Source organism: Acomys russatus, chromosome 7 (assembly GCF_903995435.1).
Source record: "Acomys russatus chromosome 7, mAcoRus1.1, whole genome shotgun sequence".
NCBI classification, from domain to species: domain Eukaryota; kingdom Metazoa; phylum Chordata; class Mammalia; order Rodentia; family Muridae; genus Acomys; species Acomys russatus.
In genome coordinates this window covers 227,336-243,763 of record NC_067143.1, presented here as the reverse complement: position 1 = coordinate 243,763, position 16,428 = coordinate 227,336, and the positions used below count along the sequence as shown (strand labels likewise).

Genomic DNA, 16,428 nt, shown 5'->3' with positions numbered 1-16,428 from the left:
TGTACAAGCATACAAACATACATGTGCACACACATTAAACAAATACAGTAATAATAATCAAAACTGATACACCAAAGACTATTTGAGTATAAATTTCAGGTAAAAATGTATAAGCATTATGGTGGGTGTGGTGGCTCACATCTTTAATCCTAGCACTCTGAAGCAGAAGCAGAGAGACTATAAGACTTCATAAATTCAAGGACAGCTGGTTCTATATAGTGAGTTCCAGAACAGCTAAGGCTACACAGAGAAAGGTCTCGAACAACCAAAAACCAAAACCAAAACCAACCAACCAAACAAACAAACAAAAAACACAAACCAAAAAAACAAAACAAAAAAAACAACACAAACCAAAACACAACAACAACAACAACAAAAAAAAAACTTGTAGTAGTGGCACATGCCTTTATCCCAGCACTTAGAAGGAAGAGGCAGGCCAGTTCTGAGTTCAAGGTCAGCCTGCTCTACAGAAGAACCACTAAGGCTACTCAGAGAAACCCTGTCACAAAAAAACTAACAAATCAAACAAACAAAAATAAAAAAAAACAATAAATGTGAAAGAGATAATAAAAATGAAACAATAACAGAGCATGGGAAGTGGAAAACAGGGTTAAGTAAAAGGAAAATAAAAATGAAAGAAATGTATGAAGGGTGAACAGAAAAACACAAGAGATAATGCATCTGGTGGAAAAAAAAAATACAAAGTTAAATAAGCCCACAAGGAGCCGGGCATGGTGGTGCACCCCTTTAATACCAGCACTTGGGAGACAGAGGCAGGTGGATCGCTGTGAGTTTGAGGCCAGCCTGGTCTACAAAGCTACTCCAGGACAGCCAAGGCTAACAAAGAGAGACCCTATCTCGAAAACAAACAAACAAAAAGCCAAAAAGGAAGAATAAAAATATAGACAAAGAAGGATTGAATAAAAAAAATTAAGTAAAAACACCATGAAGTAAGGAGGTTAAAGAAGGGGGGCATTTTAACCTGTATTTTCTTACAGTAGTATCCATTAAGAGCCTATGAAGTGTAGCAGTTACTACTGTGTCACTAGAGTCTAATGTAAGTTCTCTGTCCTCATCTTACCACACAGTCCCGTGTGTTGGCTGGCTGGTGGCCTCATTGATGTATGCACCACCAATAGGGCAGCAATCAGTTAAAAAAACTTTCATGTTTGCATATAAGGAAACACACATTAGAAACAACCAAAAACTAGGAGATGGGTTAAAAGGGCGAATTCCTTCCAGAAACTACAAACACTTTTCAGACACTTGTCTGGTTGGGGCTAGGGAAGTTGAGAGAAGCGTTTATCTCGACCACCATGATGACCTGTCCTCTTGCTGCCCTCCTTTGCTCAGTAGCATTCACTGACCTGGAAGGCTCTGGACAGAGGCTTCTGTCACACTCCATGGCCCAAGTCCATGCTCCAACTTAAGGATCAGCTCAGGTTTGGTCATGCAATGTCCTGTAAGTGGGGAATAGTAAACACGTGTTGTACAAGTGTTAGGTTCAGTCTACACATGAAAGACAACAGATATAATTCTGGACCTGCGCTTTGCTCACTGAATAAGAAACTTTCATTAGAGGGTTTATACTCACATGCTTCACTGACTGAAATATGACCTTCAGTCAACATAGTGACTGCCAGAAAATGTAAGAAAACAGAAGTGAATAAAAGAGAAAATACAAGTTTTAAAAATGAGAGAGTAATCATAAAACAATAAGCCTAGGTTTTGAAGAGATGGAACACCTGCTACTCGTACAGATGACCCAGGCTCAGTTCTCAGCACTCATATCAGGTGGCAAACAACCACCTGTAACTCTAGTTCCAGCCCATCTGACACTCTCTTTAACTGTCCATATGTACTGCACACATGTGGTATAAATAAGAACATATTTTAAAAAAATGCTTTAAATATTCTAAATTGCTAGGCATGGTAGAGCACATAGTTAATCCCAGCATTTCAAAGGCAAAGGCAGAAAGCTCACTTTGTGCTAAAGGTCAGCCTGTCCTTTGTAATGAGTTCCAAGCCAGCCAGGAGCAGATTGTGAGACTCTTTTACAAAATTAAGTGAAGTAAGTAACCTAGGCATTTTTAAATGATCATTTAATATATATACCTCCATCATCAATGAGAAGCAAATGTGTTGAGAGGTAGTAGCAACCCATTCCCTTAATTCTAGCACGTGGGAGGCAGAAGGTGTTGGATCTCTGAGTTGGAGGCCAACCTGGTCTATGCAGTAAGTTTGAGGATAGCCAGGGCTAATCAGAGAAATCCTGTGCATAAACCACAAAATGACTCTGTGTTTTCTATGTTGAATTATAGGCAAAGTAGCAAAACAAAGAGAATTCTGAATACTTTAAGAAGAAAGCCTTTCTCCTGGTGCGGCTGCCTCTCTAGGCTACAGTAGAAGAAGATGCCCTCATCCCTGATGTGACAGGATATGCTGGGGTGGGAGAGAGGAGGGTTCCCCCTGCTTTAGGGAGGAGAGTAGGAGGGATGGGGCAAACTGGGAGAGAGGGTGGGATGGAGGGGAAACAAGGAAGGGGCTATGAACAGGATTTAAAGTGAATAACTAGTAAATTAATAATTACATATTAATAGACAAAAATAGTGTGGGCCATTAAGATAGCTCAGTGTGAAAAGAAGCCTACTGCCTAGCCCGGTGACCTGGGTTCGATTCCTAGGGACCTAAATGGTACTAAACAGAAAACTGACTCTGAAAAATTGTCCTCTCCCTTTCAGGGCCATCCACATAGGCCTGGTGAGACACTGTCTTAGTTCCCAGCTAATAGACCTCCAGGTGCCCGGATCTCTAAGTAGGTGATTTTACATCAAATTAGTGCTTGGTGGCCACACACCCTGCATCCCACCCCCTTTTCTGCCTCCAGCCTGGGAATCACAGTGCACGGCCTCAGAACTGTGCTATGTAACATCCCTGTCCTTGGACAGGTATAAGAACAGGACTTTCAGGCCAGGCGTGGTGGCAAGATCAGAACTCCACTGCTGTCATGTGGGTTCCCATTTCCTCTCCTTGGAACCCAAGTCATCCTGCCTCTCTCTGGTTCTGAGAGCTGGACTGTGCTGTTCTCTGTCTGTTCGTGGAGTTAATAAAGCTGTTTATTAGATTTCTTAAATGTCTTACTCCCAAAGAAGGACAAAGAGGAGGAGGACAAGGAGGAGGAGGAGGAGGAGGAGAAAGAAGAGAAGGAGGAGAGTAGTAGAAGAGATTAGACTAGTGTAGTGGGAAGTTTTGGTTTCTTTAAAAACAGGTTTTTGTTTTAATCTCATGTGTAGGATGTGGAACTGCTTTTAGTATATCCACAGGTGATAATTTGCTGTGTGCCTGAGAGAGAGGCATAGTGTTTGCCAGGTGGTAACAGCCTTGTCCAGCTTAGAGAAGGTCTTAGTCTTTGCCAGCTGAAGATAGTGGAAGGCTGCTGCTGGACATCCTGATGACTTTGTGCCAAAGAACCCAGTGATCCTAACCAGCCAGGACTAAGTGTAGGGACCTGCACTCCTTCTTTCTCACCTACCTAGAGTTGGGGGGTGGGCTGGAAGAGATGTACATGCCAAATAAAATAGAGTTTTAAAGGATGCTTGCAAGTAGTGCCCAGATATTGCAAGGCATATTGGGAAACTTGGTTTCTAATGCTGTAGAGGTAAGTTATAAAGTTCATGATGTCAACAAAGTGGCAGCTGCTGCCATTTGGTTTACTCCCATATTGTTACCAGAAGGACTTTTCTGATTTTAAAAGGGTTGGGCGAATTGCTGGATAATTAGAAAAATTGTAAGTGGATGGGAAAGGTCTGAGAAACAAAAAGTGGATGAGATAGGAAAACCGAAGTGCCATTCAATTCTCTCATTCTGGAAAGGATTGCAGAGTTGGCTGCACAATAAGAAAGTTTGTAGGTAGAGGGTGAACTGCTGGGAAAGAGAGAAGATATGAGTTCACTCCTGCTAATTGAGAGCCAGAGTTTGCCCAGCTCTTGTTGCCCTACCTTGCTCTAGGCACTTTTGGCACCAGGTACCCAGAGCCCCTTCATGAGGCAAAGGGCAGGAAGGGCAGGAGCCCATACAAGACAAATGGGTTAATGTTGAGCCAAGTGCACCGTCAGATGAGTTGCCTGGGACTATAAGGTCAGCGGCAGTTCTTCCACTAATTATGCAACACATGCCTGCTAAAGATAGTGCTCATGAATATAACATGGCATCCAACAGAAATGTTAGAATTTAGACAAGACACACTAAATCTGTTAGAAGAAAAAGTGGGGAAGAGTCACTCAACTGAAGAGTTGATACAGACACTGTTGCACATTTACACAGTGGAATACTATTCAGCTATCAAAAACAAGGAAATCATGCAATTTTCAGGCAAATGGATAAAACTAGAAAAGATCATCCTGAGTAAGCTACTCCAGAAGGAGAAAGATATAAATGGTATATACCTCACTTCTAAGTGCATATTAGCCCAACATAGATGTACTCTGAGAGACTCCACCAGAAGGAGATCAGGACAGATGTTGGGACTGGAAGCTGGATGGACTCTGGGCAGAGTGCTGAGAGTCAAATAGAAGAGCGAAGGGGATGGAAGGACCTGGAGGGGGGCAGGAGCTCTACAGGAAGGCCATCAGGTCTGGATCATAGAGCCCTGCATAAACTAATGCACCAACCAAGGGCAATGCATGCAGTGAACCTAGAGCTCCTGTTCAGATGTAGCTGATGGACTGCTCATTCTCCATGTGGAGGTGAGGGAAGCAGGGACTGCCTCTGACATGAACTCTGGTGCCTGCAATCTCATCACTTTCCCTGTGGGGCAGCCTTGCAGGCCCACACAGGAAGGGGAAGAAGGCTATCCTGATGAGACCTGATAGGCTGTGGTCACATGGTGGGGGAGGAGGGCCCCTTCCCCCATCAAAGGACTAAGGGAAGGGAATAGGGCAGAAGAGGGAGGAAGGATGGGAATGGGAAGATAAGAATAAGGGGGTAATAACCGGGATGTAATGTGATTAGATTATAAAAAGTTAAAAAAATAAAGCATTTTAATGGGTCTGTTGTAGCCTAAAGAAGTCATTCTTTAAACAAATATTCATTAACTGGGCAACCTAAAATAGAATTATTCCCTGGTATTGGAAGGGATTGGTGTCAGCTGTGCTATAATCTGCTCAGCAGTTATAATGGTTACCATGGTAGAGGGACTGAAACCACGAAAATAGAACAACAAAATGTAGCAAGGGGGTTAAATGTTGTTAAAAATCAATTGCTCAGTGAAGGGCGTTATGTTGACCTACCAGAAAAATCCAATCTGATGATGTAGTTACAGAACAATGTCATATTGCAGCTTCAAGAGTTTGAGATATGGTTGAGGATCCAGGGAAAAGATCTACCTCATTTTAGAAGATAATGCAAGGCTCTGGAGAAGCATTCGTACACTTCTTACTGAGATTTGCTTCAGTTATAAACAAAGCCATATCAAACCCTGATGCCAGACAAGTATTGATAGAGACCTTGGCATTTGAAAATGCAAACAGTAAATGTAAAAGAGTAATTAGACCATTATAGGCATGAACAGCACCAACAGACAAATGGATAAGAGATAAATCTATTCCCAAAAGATGAATATTACAAAATAACTACTGGTGTTTATGGGATAGTAGGGAAGAAATGAACTAACTTCTCAAGGACTTATTGTGCATCCAGGTATTATAGATGGGGATTCCAAGGAAGAAAATGGCATATGTAAAAAATGGAAATATAAATTAATGCAGGGGACAGAATTGCTCAGCTATTACTGTTTCCCTACATCAAGGGCAAAGCTGCTCCAGTAGAAAGAACAGGGACATTTGGGAGTACTGGAAAACATGTGTTCTGGCAAACAGTAGTTAATGATCACAGACCCAAATTAATATTACACATAAATGGTGTTCAAATAGAAGGTTTAGTAGCTATAGGAGCTGACATCAGTATCCTTTTCCAAAAGTCTTAAGAGTCCAGAATGGCCATTTCAGAAGGTTAACACCAAGGTTATAGGAATTGGGAAATTATCTCAAATAAGACAAAGTGCAGGATGGATTAAATATGTGGGACCAGAAGTGTAACAGGGAAGTTGAGACCCTATGTGGCTGACATAACCATAAATTTATGAGGAAAGGGTAATCAAATAATATTCCTGCAATCCCAGACACAGCCAATGGTGAAATTAGATGTGAAACGATAGATGCTCCTAAGGGTGGTACTGACAAGTGTAACAAAAAACAATCAAAAGCTGTGCTCATTGTCCAAACACAGGACATCACAGGGATTGAGCTTCTAAATTGATAAGAGGGGCCACGGCTGAAATACCAACAACCCTACCCTACGGTGGGTATCGAAGAGACCAGCCTGGCAAGAGCGGTGGCCCATAACAAAGGAAAAAATGCAGGCATGTGAACGACAAGAGCGACAAGAGCAGCTGGAGGCTCAATGTATAGAAGAATCTGTCAGCCCATGGAATCTCTGTGTGTGTGTTGTAAAAAACAAATCAGGAAAATGGAGGATAATAATATATGTGAGAAAGAGCAAACAGAAGCAAAAGTCAACCTAACTATGAATTTCAAAATTACCTCTATAGAAAAGTAAGCAACTAAAAGAAGAAATCAACCTACAAGGCTAAAGGTATTTAGCCAGCTACATGATACAAGTAGGTATGAACTGCGTAGGGTTGGGACCTTTGGTAGTAGAACTGTCTGAATGCCCTTGTTCTCTGTGAATCCCAGGAAGTCCACTTATTCTCTAAGCTGGAATTGAGGGAATCTTTCTTTTGGCTTATCTACTCACTTCATAGCTATGAACAGATGTTTCTTTAGGTTTCGCAGAAAAAAATAAAGTCTTTATCTAAATATGAAATAAAACATTTCATCCCAAATACGAAAACAAAAATCACTCAGCACTTCTCAAATCATGTGAAAGCTAAGGCTACCTTGCAGAGACTAACAGAAAACAAAACAAAAAAACCTGAAACAAACAAACAAACAAACAAAAATCCCCAAAACAGCAATTATTAGAGTGTTAGAAAATGAACAGGGGAGGAGGAAGGGGAGAAGACAGGAGTATTTACTGAGATGCATATGGAAGTAATGAGTAACTTCTTCCCCTAGACCCCAAGACAGGGTTTCTCTGTATAGCCGTAGATGCTCTGGAATTCCTTCCATAGAACAGGCTGTCTTGTTTTGTCTTGGAAAACAAAACAGAACAAATAGACAAACACAAAGGCCAGCAATGCGTCCTATGATTACCAACCAAGAATGTAACTTTTACTAAGAGCACAGGATGGACTCACCCAAGAACACGAGGCTGCTGTAGTTCTCCAGCATCACATCCCTGTAGAGTGTCCTCTGAGCAACATCCAGACCCTGCCACTCGTCCCAAGTGAAGTCCACAGAGATGTCCTCAAATGATACAGAGCCCTGTAATGGCACATTTCTTTTTAAACCCCAAGTACTCGGCGAGCATCACTATTATCTCTATGGATTCCACTGAAGACTTGACAGGATGTGGAATTATGGAAGGGAACTTCAATGACAAATTGTCTAGATTATGTTGACACGAGTAAGTTTTTTGTTTGTTTGTTTGTTTTTCAGTAGATTAACTGAGGTGAAAGTACCCACTCACTATGAATGCAACTATTACGAGGGCCTGGTCCTGAATTTTAAGCAAAGGAGAGAGAGCTAAGCATGCAAACATTCCTTGTTTCTCATGTATGACTCTGGATCAAATGGGATCAGCTGCCTCAAGCTCCTGCCAATGGGATTTCCCTGCATGGATGGAATATGCTCGCTTTAATTTTGAGTTGAAATAAACACTTTTCTCTAAGTTGCTTTTGTCAGGCTATTTTATCACACTAAGAAAGAAACTAAGACACTGTCTTATGCAAGGTATCCCTTGATTTCTATCATGGAAGAAAAGTTAATATAAATACCTTACCTATGGTAATGTAAGGATGCAACAAATTTTGTGTAGAGAGCTTCCTAAGCAATTAGACTGCAAATGAATATTTTTGTATATGAGTGCGTTATCTGCAGAAGAGGCCATCAGATAACATTATAGATGGTTGTGAGCCACCATGTGGTTGTTGGGAATTGAACTCAGGACCTCTGGAAGAGCAGGCGGTGCCCTTAACCACTGAGCCATTTCTCCAGCCCCTGATGCGCTGTCTTAAGCCACTGAAATCTACAGGTCCATCAAATCTGCACATGCATTGGGTGCCTCAGCTTTAACATAAGTGACTTGAAGGAATACAGGCTAAACCTCTCCTTCCTCTCCTCACCCAAGCTCTAAGACTAAAGGGATCTAGACATATGTAAATATGCTTGGATCTCTGAAAAACAATTTTTTAAATTTATTTATTTATTCAGTCTGGTTTCTCAACACAGGGTTTTTCTGTGGGGCCTTGGCTCTCCTGGACTCATTTTGTAGACCTGGTTGGCCTCTAACTCACAGACATCCCCGTGACTCTGCCTGCCTGAGTGCTGGGATTACAAACATAAATGTACTAGGGAATTTTGTTGCGAAGAAACAATTGGGCAAGTGTGTCACAATACATTATACAGTTTTATATAAAATTAGTATAACCATTTTATAAAGTAATAGGTCATGTAAAAAAATAAAAACTTCAACTGGAGCCAGACAATTAAAGCACTGTCTGCTCTTGCAGGGGACAAGGGTTCAATTCACAGCAGCCACAGTCAGATGACGGGAGTTTGAGAACTAGTGACCTTCCATTTTAAAGCATCACTTAGAAGCTTAAATGTGCTAACAGTGTAGTTACCGGGTGTCACTGCCCAGGCTTATAGCTGCTGGGTAAACCAAGAGTTGAAGAACTTCAGATGTTTTTACTTTTAATAATGTGTGATTGAGTTCAAAAGGTCATACTTTCAAAAGGTCATGTACTCATAGGTTGTAAACACAGTTCACTGGTACGTTGACATTCTTGCTTGAAATGCTGTTTTAGAGGGACCTGGAGAGATCATCAGTTAGGATGTCATCAGTTAGGATCACTGCCTGTTCTTCCAGAGCTGCTGAGTTCAACATCTAGTGCTTCCAGTTCAACCACATGGTGGCTCACAACCATCTCTAGTGGGATCTGATGCCCTCTTCTGGCACGCAGGTGCACATGCAGATACAACACTCATTTACATACAATTTTAAAAAGGAAGAAGAAATGCTATTATACCATAGAAGGACTGTTGTCGCCACAAAGGCAACTGTCACAGAAAATCTTTTTAATTTTATAGAAACTCTTGGTTCCCAGCTGGAAACACCAGATTCTAGAAGGAATCCCATGTCCCCCTAATTTTTTTCTGGAAGGGGGAAGTTGGCAGATTGTGTTTATAAATTTGTGGGTGTGTGGGTGTGTATGGAGGCTAGAAGTTAACCTTTGGTGCCTTCCTCAGTTGCACCCTTACATTACCATAGGTAAGGTATTTATATTAACTTTTCTTCCATGATAGAAATCAAGGGATACCTTGCTTTAGAGATAGGCCTCCTACTTTGCACATGGAACTTCTTTACAACTAAGCCATGCTAGCTGGCCTGCACTGCCCAGGAATGTGTTTATCTCCACCCACGTTCTATTAAGAATCTACAGTTTTTGAGGCGGGCACGGTGGCGCATGCCTTTAATCCCAGTACTCGGGAATCTACAGTTTTTACGTGTGTGTGTGTGTGTGTGTGTGTGTGTGTGTGTGTGTGTGTGTGTATGAAGGAGAGAGCAGGTGCCCACAGACTAACAGTATTTTGATCACCTGGAGCTGGAGCTACACAGAGTTGGGGAAAAACTCCATATGCGCAGAGAACCAATATCAAGAGCAGCAAGCACTCTTAATGCTGAGCCCTCTCTACAGCCGCCTCAGACAGAGCTTTTTAAGTGGGTTCTGGAAATTAAAGTCAGATCCTCATAATTATACATAAGTAACTAACTGATTAAACTATTTCAGTAGCACAAATGTTTCCGTGTGTGTGTGTGTGTGTGTGTGTGTGTGTGTGTGTGTGAGAGAGAGAGAGAGAGAGAGAGAGAGAGAGAGAGAGAGAGAGAGAGCGAGCGAGCGCAAGGGGGGGGGGAGATTAAAAGAGAGAGAAAATATGAATATGAATGTGAGTACCCATGTGGAAATAGAAATACAACCTTAGGTTTTACTTTTTCCCTTCCAACTTGAGATTGTCTCTTCTGGGGCTTTTCTATAGGATATGCCAGGCTAGCTGGCATGCCAGCTTCTTGAGATTTCTCCCCTCTGTGCTTTTCATCTCACCAGAGGGGCAGTGAAATTACAAACATTCACACTTCATGCCCAGCTTCGATGTATGTTCTGACAGCTTGAACTCAGCTCCTCAACACTTTCCTGGCAATACTATACATTAAGCTATTTCGCCAGCCCTTCCTTCAGCTTTCCATGGGTTATGCTTCCAGCCTCAGATCTCCTCACACCCTCCTACTCCCTCAAAACTGACATCTACTCTCAGATTCCCTGAAAACCCATGCCTCTACTGCAAGGGGTTTTCTTGGTACGAGGTGGGACTACACTTATCTGTGCGTATACTTAGAGTGTAATTAGGGATTATGCTAGTTCAGTAAAGTGTCACCTACCTTCTCTTCCAAAATCCATGACTTAACTAGCTCAGGTTAGTTGGCTAGAGTTCCAGCATTAGGCAGAATTTAACCCCAAAATGCAAAGTTATGGAGCCAAAGCCCAACTAATACATCCACAACACAAACCCTGCAACCACACCTCAAGGACCCTTGCCAAAGAGGAGGCATAAAGACTGTCTGTGAGACGTAGGGAAACAAGGAGTGTCCTGTGAGAATGTTACCTAAAAATGCCAGAAGCTACATCCACCAAGTCTCTCCAACATGGATGCCTAAATATGACCCAAACAAGGACAAAAGACATAATAATAGCATGGATGGGGAAAGTTCAGGAAGCCTTATCCCCAGACAAGTAACTACAAAATGCTGACAGTGGGAGAAGTTGCCCTTCCCTGAAGACTGCCCCAAATGGTCAGCCCTGAAAACACACACATAGAAGTAACATTATACAGACAGAACAGGGTACATTTCTGTATGTTGGAATACACAGCAATTAAAGAAAAAAAGACAGAAACTTGAAAGAGAACAAAGTGGAGGTTAAATGGAAACGGTTACAAGGAGCAAAGAAAAGGGGGAAGTGGTGTAATTATAATTTCAGAAAACAAAATTAATTTTTAAGACTCTCATCCTTTTCTCTCATCTTTCCTCCCTCAGAACCACGTCTCTTAACTCCAGACTGCTACAGTGTTCTCTCCCTCAGACCCTCATATCCTCAGCCTCTCCACAAATCTCTTCTCTCGGAGCTTGTACCCACAATCTCATCTCTCAAAACTATTTTCCCCCTTACTCCTCAGACTTCTGCAGGCTATGTCCCCTACCAAAGACCGTAACTCCTTGCTAAAACCCTGATTCCTTCCCTCACAGTCTTTCTCCCTTGCACCGAGAATGCCTGTTCCCCACACCCTCCCATAGGCCCCCCTCAGACACTTTGGTTCCCAAGCCACCTTCATGGACTGGGGATCATCAGCGTGTTTTCTTCCAGCCTTTAGCTGTCTTCCTGAGGCTGGTGCAGCCACAGTCTTCTGCAGTCCCATGATGGCCAAATCACTGCTTCAGGGTGAAGCTGTGGATAGATCGGTCCGTTTTTGTCCCAGGCCAGGCTTGTCAACACAGACCTACCTGCAAAAGAAAAGAAAAAGAGAGAAAAGGGGGCAGGAGGTCATGGGATACAAGGAACATAGGGACAGACTTGCAGAGACGAGACACCTGAATAAAGAACTAAAGAACCCATACACCCCTGGCCAGGTTTGGGGTACAGTTCTCGTTCCTGTCTTGCTAATTCCTACAGCCTTTCCCTCTGTCCTCTGCCTTGCACTGAAGGCCAAAAACACAATCCACTACATCAGTGCCTTGTCCCAAGGGAAATCTGCAAAAGTTCCCCAATCAGGGTGCAGCACAGGTGGGAACTGGAAAATACCTCAACCAGTCTATTGAGTCATGTCTCCAAACAGCAGTTTCAGCTGCCCACATGCCAATGTGCTGGACAAATAGGAAAACAGGAGTCAGCCTCCACCCCTACCCAAGGGCCAGGTCTCCAGTTCTAACTGTGGCCAGCTGCTGGGCCTTGTGATCTGCACTTCTCACCATGTCTGTACCTCAGTGTACACATCCCTTGGAACCAGTGGTCTTCCAGAACACCTTATGTGCAAAGGGCAAGGTGCAGGGACCCCACCAGGACAGATCCATTCATAGCCCATTGCACACACACTGACCCTAGAGTCATCACAAGCAGATTTTGGGGTTACAGACGAACAGTTAACGTCTACGTGCACACCAAATGTCTGTCCCTGCCCTGGGTTCCTCTTTCCTTCTACAGAAACAGGACCCAGTAACAACCACGATGGTGCAGTCTATAATCCCAGATATTTTAAAAGCCACCACTGGAGGAAAGCAGGTTAAAGCCCACACTGGGCGACACTGGAACCCTGTCTCTATCAGAGCTCAGATTATGCCTAATGTGCTCAAATCTCCAAGTCCCATCTGGAATACCATATACACACACATACAAATAGCTCAAAGAGGCAGCTAGTAACAATCACCCAGGAAGGAAGTAGGAATCAGGACTGCAACCCAGGACCTAGGAACTCCAGGGTCTCAGAAACATGGTTCTGTTGACTAGATCGTAAGAGAGTCAGATATTGAACAAAGATAAAGCGACAGCAGACACAAAGCAGAGTGGGTTCACAAGCCTGGGTTCTGACAGTCAGAGCCAGTCACATATTCAGAGGGAGGGAGGGAGGAGGGGAGTGACAGGTAGAGGGAGTGAAGGGGGCGGAGCACAGATAACAGATTCATAGCAACACACACACACACACAATAGCAGAGCCATATGAAGTGTTGTGGTGAGGTGAGACAGTTAGCCCTGGACCCACCTCCCTAGGTACATCTAGTTGAGTCGTCCTGGGGCAGCGAGTCAATCTGCCACTGCCTCCTCAATAAAGTTACAATCAGAATCACGCGGTCCATACCCTAGTGACCCATATGACTCAAGGAAATGCTTCCTGAGGACAGGGTGGTGAGAAACTCCGGGAAAGACCAGCCAGTGACAGCAAAGCCACAGTGGATTTGCGCTCATACACCCAGATTTGTAGAGTCCGATACAAACACCACAAAGTCACACAAACCCAGGGCTGGAGAGATGGCTCAGAGGTTAAGAGCACTGAGTGCTCATCCAGAGGTCCTGAGTTCAATTCCCAGCAACTACATGGTGGCTCACAACCATCTATAATGTGATCTAATGCCCTTTTCTGTCATGCAGGCAAGCACTGTATACATAATAAATAATTAAATCTTGAAAAAGTATTAAAAAAAAAAAAAAAAAAAAAAAGACACACAACCCCAGAGTCGCGGGGAAAGACCAGGATGAAAAGCACAGCGGGGACTGGAAAGCCCTGGGGTGAATGCAGGTCGGGGGGACGACTGCAGCACGCCGCTGGGTGCCCTGACCCACCACCTCTGAAAGTGGCTCCTGGCTCCTGGCAGCCCCGCCCAGGTGCCTGAGAACCAAGCCGCCTAGGCCAGAGAGTCTGAAGCCTGGATGATGGCTCAAAGGGGCGGGGCGGGAAGGTGCGGAGCTGCAACACACAGCCCAGGTCAGGACGCCGTGCGCTCACCATTTCCGCTTCCCGACGGACACCCGTGTCCTCGCTGCGGAGCCCCCTGCGGCTGCGAGCAGCCAGACACACAAGAGAATCCCAGCTATGGAGAAGAAGCTGAGGCTGACAGATCCCAATGGGTGCGAGTGTTGGTGCGAAATACTGAGAACCTTACTTAGAAACAAAGCCCGCCCGCTACTCTTCAGGGAATCTGATTGGATGCTCCTATAACACTGCTTTCGATTGGACAGGGCTTTGTGAGAGGGGAAAGATGGGGGGCGGGGGAGGGGAGGCCCCGGAGCGGAGACCTGGGCAGGGGGCTCTTGGGTGCAGTTTGCCAGGTGAAGCCAGAGCTATCATAAACTGTCCCTCCAGCCCCGTGGAACGACTGACCAGTTCTCGCTGACGGAGATATTAAGGCTGAAGTGTTGCCCCAATTAATTGACTAATAACCGGTAACCTTCAACATTAAGTTATTTATTCACTGATACACAAATCTTTATTCTGTTTCCTTCATTATTTCTTTCAGGTTTTTGTTTGTTTGTTTTGTTTTGTTTTTCGAGACAGGGATTCTGTATGTTGCCTTGGCTGTCCTAGAATTCACTCTTTAGATCAGGATGGCCTGGAACTCATTCTGTAGACCAAGATGGCCTCGAACTCACAGACATCCACTTGGCTTTGCCTCCGGAGTAATGGGATTAAAGGTTGTGCCACCACTGCTCAGTTTACAAATGTTTCTTACTAATATTTACTTTCACTCATACACACAAAAAGGCTGAGATTTTGAGGGGTTGATATGTAAAAAATTACCAATTTCTTTTTTCCTCCTGGACATTTGCACTGCCATATTCTACTTAGAAGACGGGTTCATTTTTATTTTGTGGTTGCTGGTGCTGTCGAATGTAAAATATTTTACTTTTTAAAAACCCCTCTGGTGGTCAGAGATAGCCTGTGATTGTAAACATTAGTGATGCTGATGGCTACCTTTTTATTTAAGAGTTTAGCTACAAAGCAGATTTAGATTTCATCTTTTTTTTTCTCTCTCTTTATAAACTCCTGACTAATGGGCTTTGGTCTACATTTGGGAATCCTGAGTCCCAGGTGAAGACTTGGCACCTGTATCTGCCTAAAAGCCTCTTCTGTATTTTCTGTGTTAAAATATGTTCATGCTCAGATTGGTAAATCTATGAACAACCACGATCCCTTAACAGGCTTGTTTCAGATTTCCTACGGTATATTTGCTCTTTACTCATATCCTAGGTCTGGCTCATTTCTCCTGACGTTTCTCGGTCTACTCCACATGCATCCTTCCTTTCTTTCTCCACCCCTCATTGGACTGTGATGTCCCACACTGATTGATTAAATAAACAGAATGAGCTAATTGGTGATGATGCTATAATAGATAAATGCAGGTTTATTAGAAGTGGCATGGGAGGGGAGAAGGGAAGTCAAGACCATAGCCGGCAAGCATCTCGGACCTTGGCATAATAAATCAAGTGGACCTGGGGCAGGCTTGCCCTGGCCCGCCGGGGTTCGACTAACGCTCGGGAGGAAATTTTTCCTGTATAGAGACAGAACACTAGACACGAAGAAGGGGGCAAGTCTGTATTCTGATCAAACCCCGTTTATTCAAAATTTTCAGAGTTTATATAGGCACAGAGGCATGGGTATTTGCGTAAGCAAGGGTTGCTATGGATACCTAACTCTGGAATGCTCCAGCAGTTATCTACCTTTACGGCTGCTATAATTGCAGGAGAGAAATTCTAGGAAAGTCGTGAAGGATCTGGTTAGTCAGGAAAAAGCTCCCAGAACTGCTGCTCGCAGGCAGCTGGCCTTTTTTTTTTTTAAGGCAGCTGGCCTTTAATCTGATCTTATCAGTAGTCTCACCGGAAAAGGAGTAGCTTGGGGGTCTGGAATGACCAGCCCCCACAATAAACCACAACAGGTGTCTAACTGCTGACCTACGACAAGGTCAGCTGGTTTCTGGTGAATGGCAGACTGCTGGAGAAATAGGAACCTAGGTTCTGACAAGATGGCTGAACATTGGCCATGTAGCGTGTCCCCTACACAGGCTGCCTTGTGACCTCTTTCCCTGCTTGCCTCAGGGTACATTCCAGAAGGCTGCCTTGTAACCTCTTCCCCTCCCTCAAGGTACTCTCCAGCTGTTCTCAGTATTCCCGGAATTACAGAGGCCTTCAGAGGACGAGCAGAACAAAGTCTATAGATAACATGTTGTGGTTCCAGATGCCTAACAATTCCACCCAGCCCCAGAACCACGGGGGCCCTCGCCCTGCCAAACTTCCTGACTTCCTGATATCTTGCGAAAACCGCCCACCTGGATCACCCTACTCAGCCTCCTGCTTCCTGTGAGAAAATAAAATTTTGTCAGCTTGATCAGACTGGTTGACTTGCTGTCCGTTCTTCATGTCTCTTGTCCCCCATTTTCTCCCCAGGGGTCTGAGGGTCCCAATTGATTGTCAGACAGGTCGGGGACACGGAAGGGGGATGGTGTGCTGGGGGGAGGGGAAGGGAAGGAGAGAGGGGTAGGAAGGTGTAGGGAAAATGTCTGTTTCTATAGTGAATCTCTGGGAGGGGAAGCCCCACCCCCTCCGTAGAGGGCAGGCCATGCCAAGCATGCCTTGCAGCAGGGCCTAACATAGCAGCCTTTTGTTGATAATAAATGCATAAGAGGTGCAGAAATCTGGTGTTTTGACTG

At 44.0% G+C, this 16,428-nt stretch overlaps 1 protein-coding gene across 1 annotated transcript in view; it reads right to left on the bottom strand.

Annotated features, from left to right (window-relative positions):
• The window catches only part of LOC127192356 (zinc finger protein 25-like), a 58,516-nt gene extending 46,902 nt beyond the window's left edge, over positions 1–11,614 (bottom strand). The window contains 1 exon segment of the mRNA XM_051149650.1: positions 11,562–11,614. Within this exon segment, the coding sequence (XP_051005607.1) occupies positions 11,562–11,567 (6 nt within the window). The 5' untranslated portion in view covers positions 11,568–11,614.
• Positions 11,615–16,428: the final 4,814 nt, after the last annotated feature.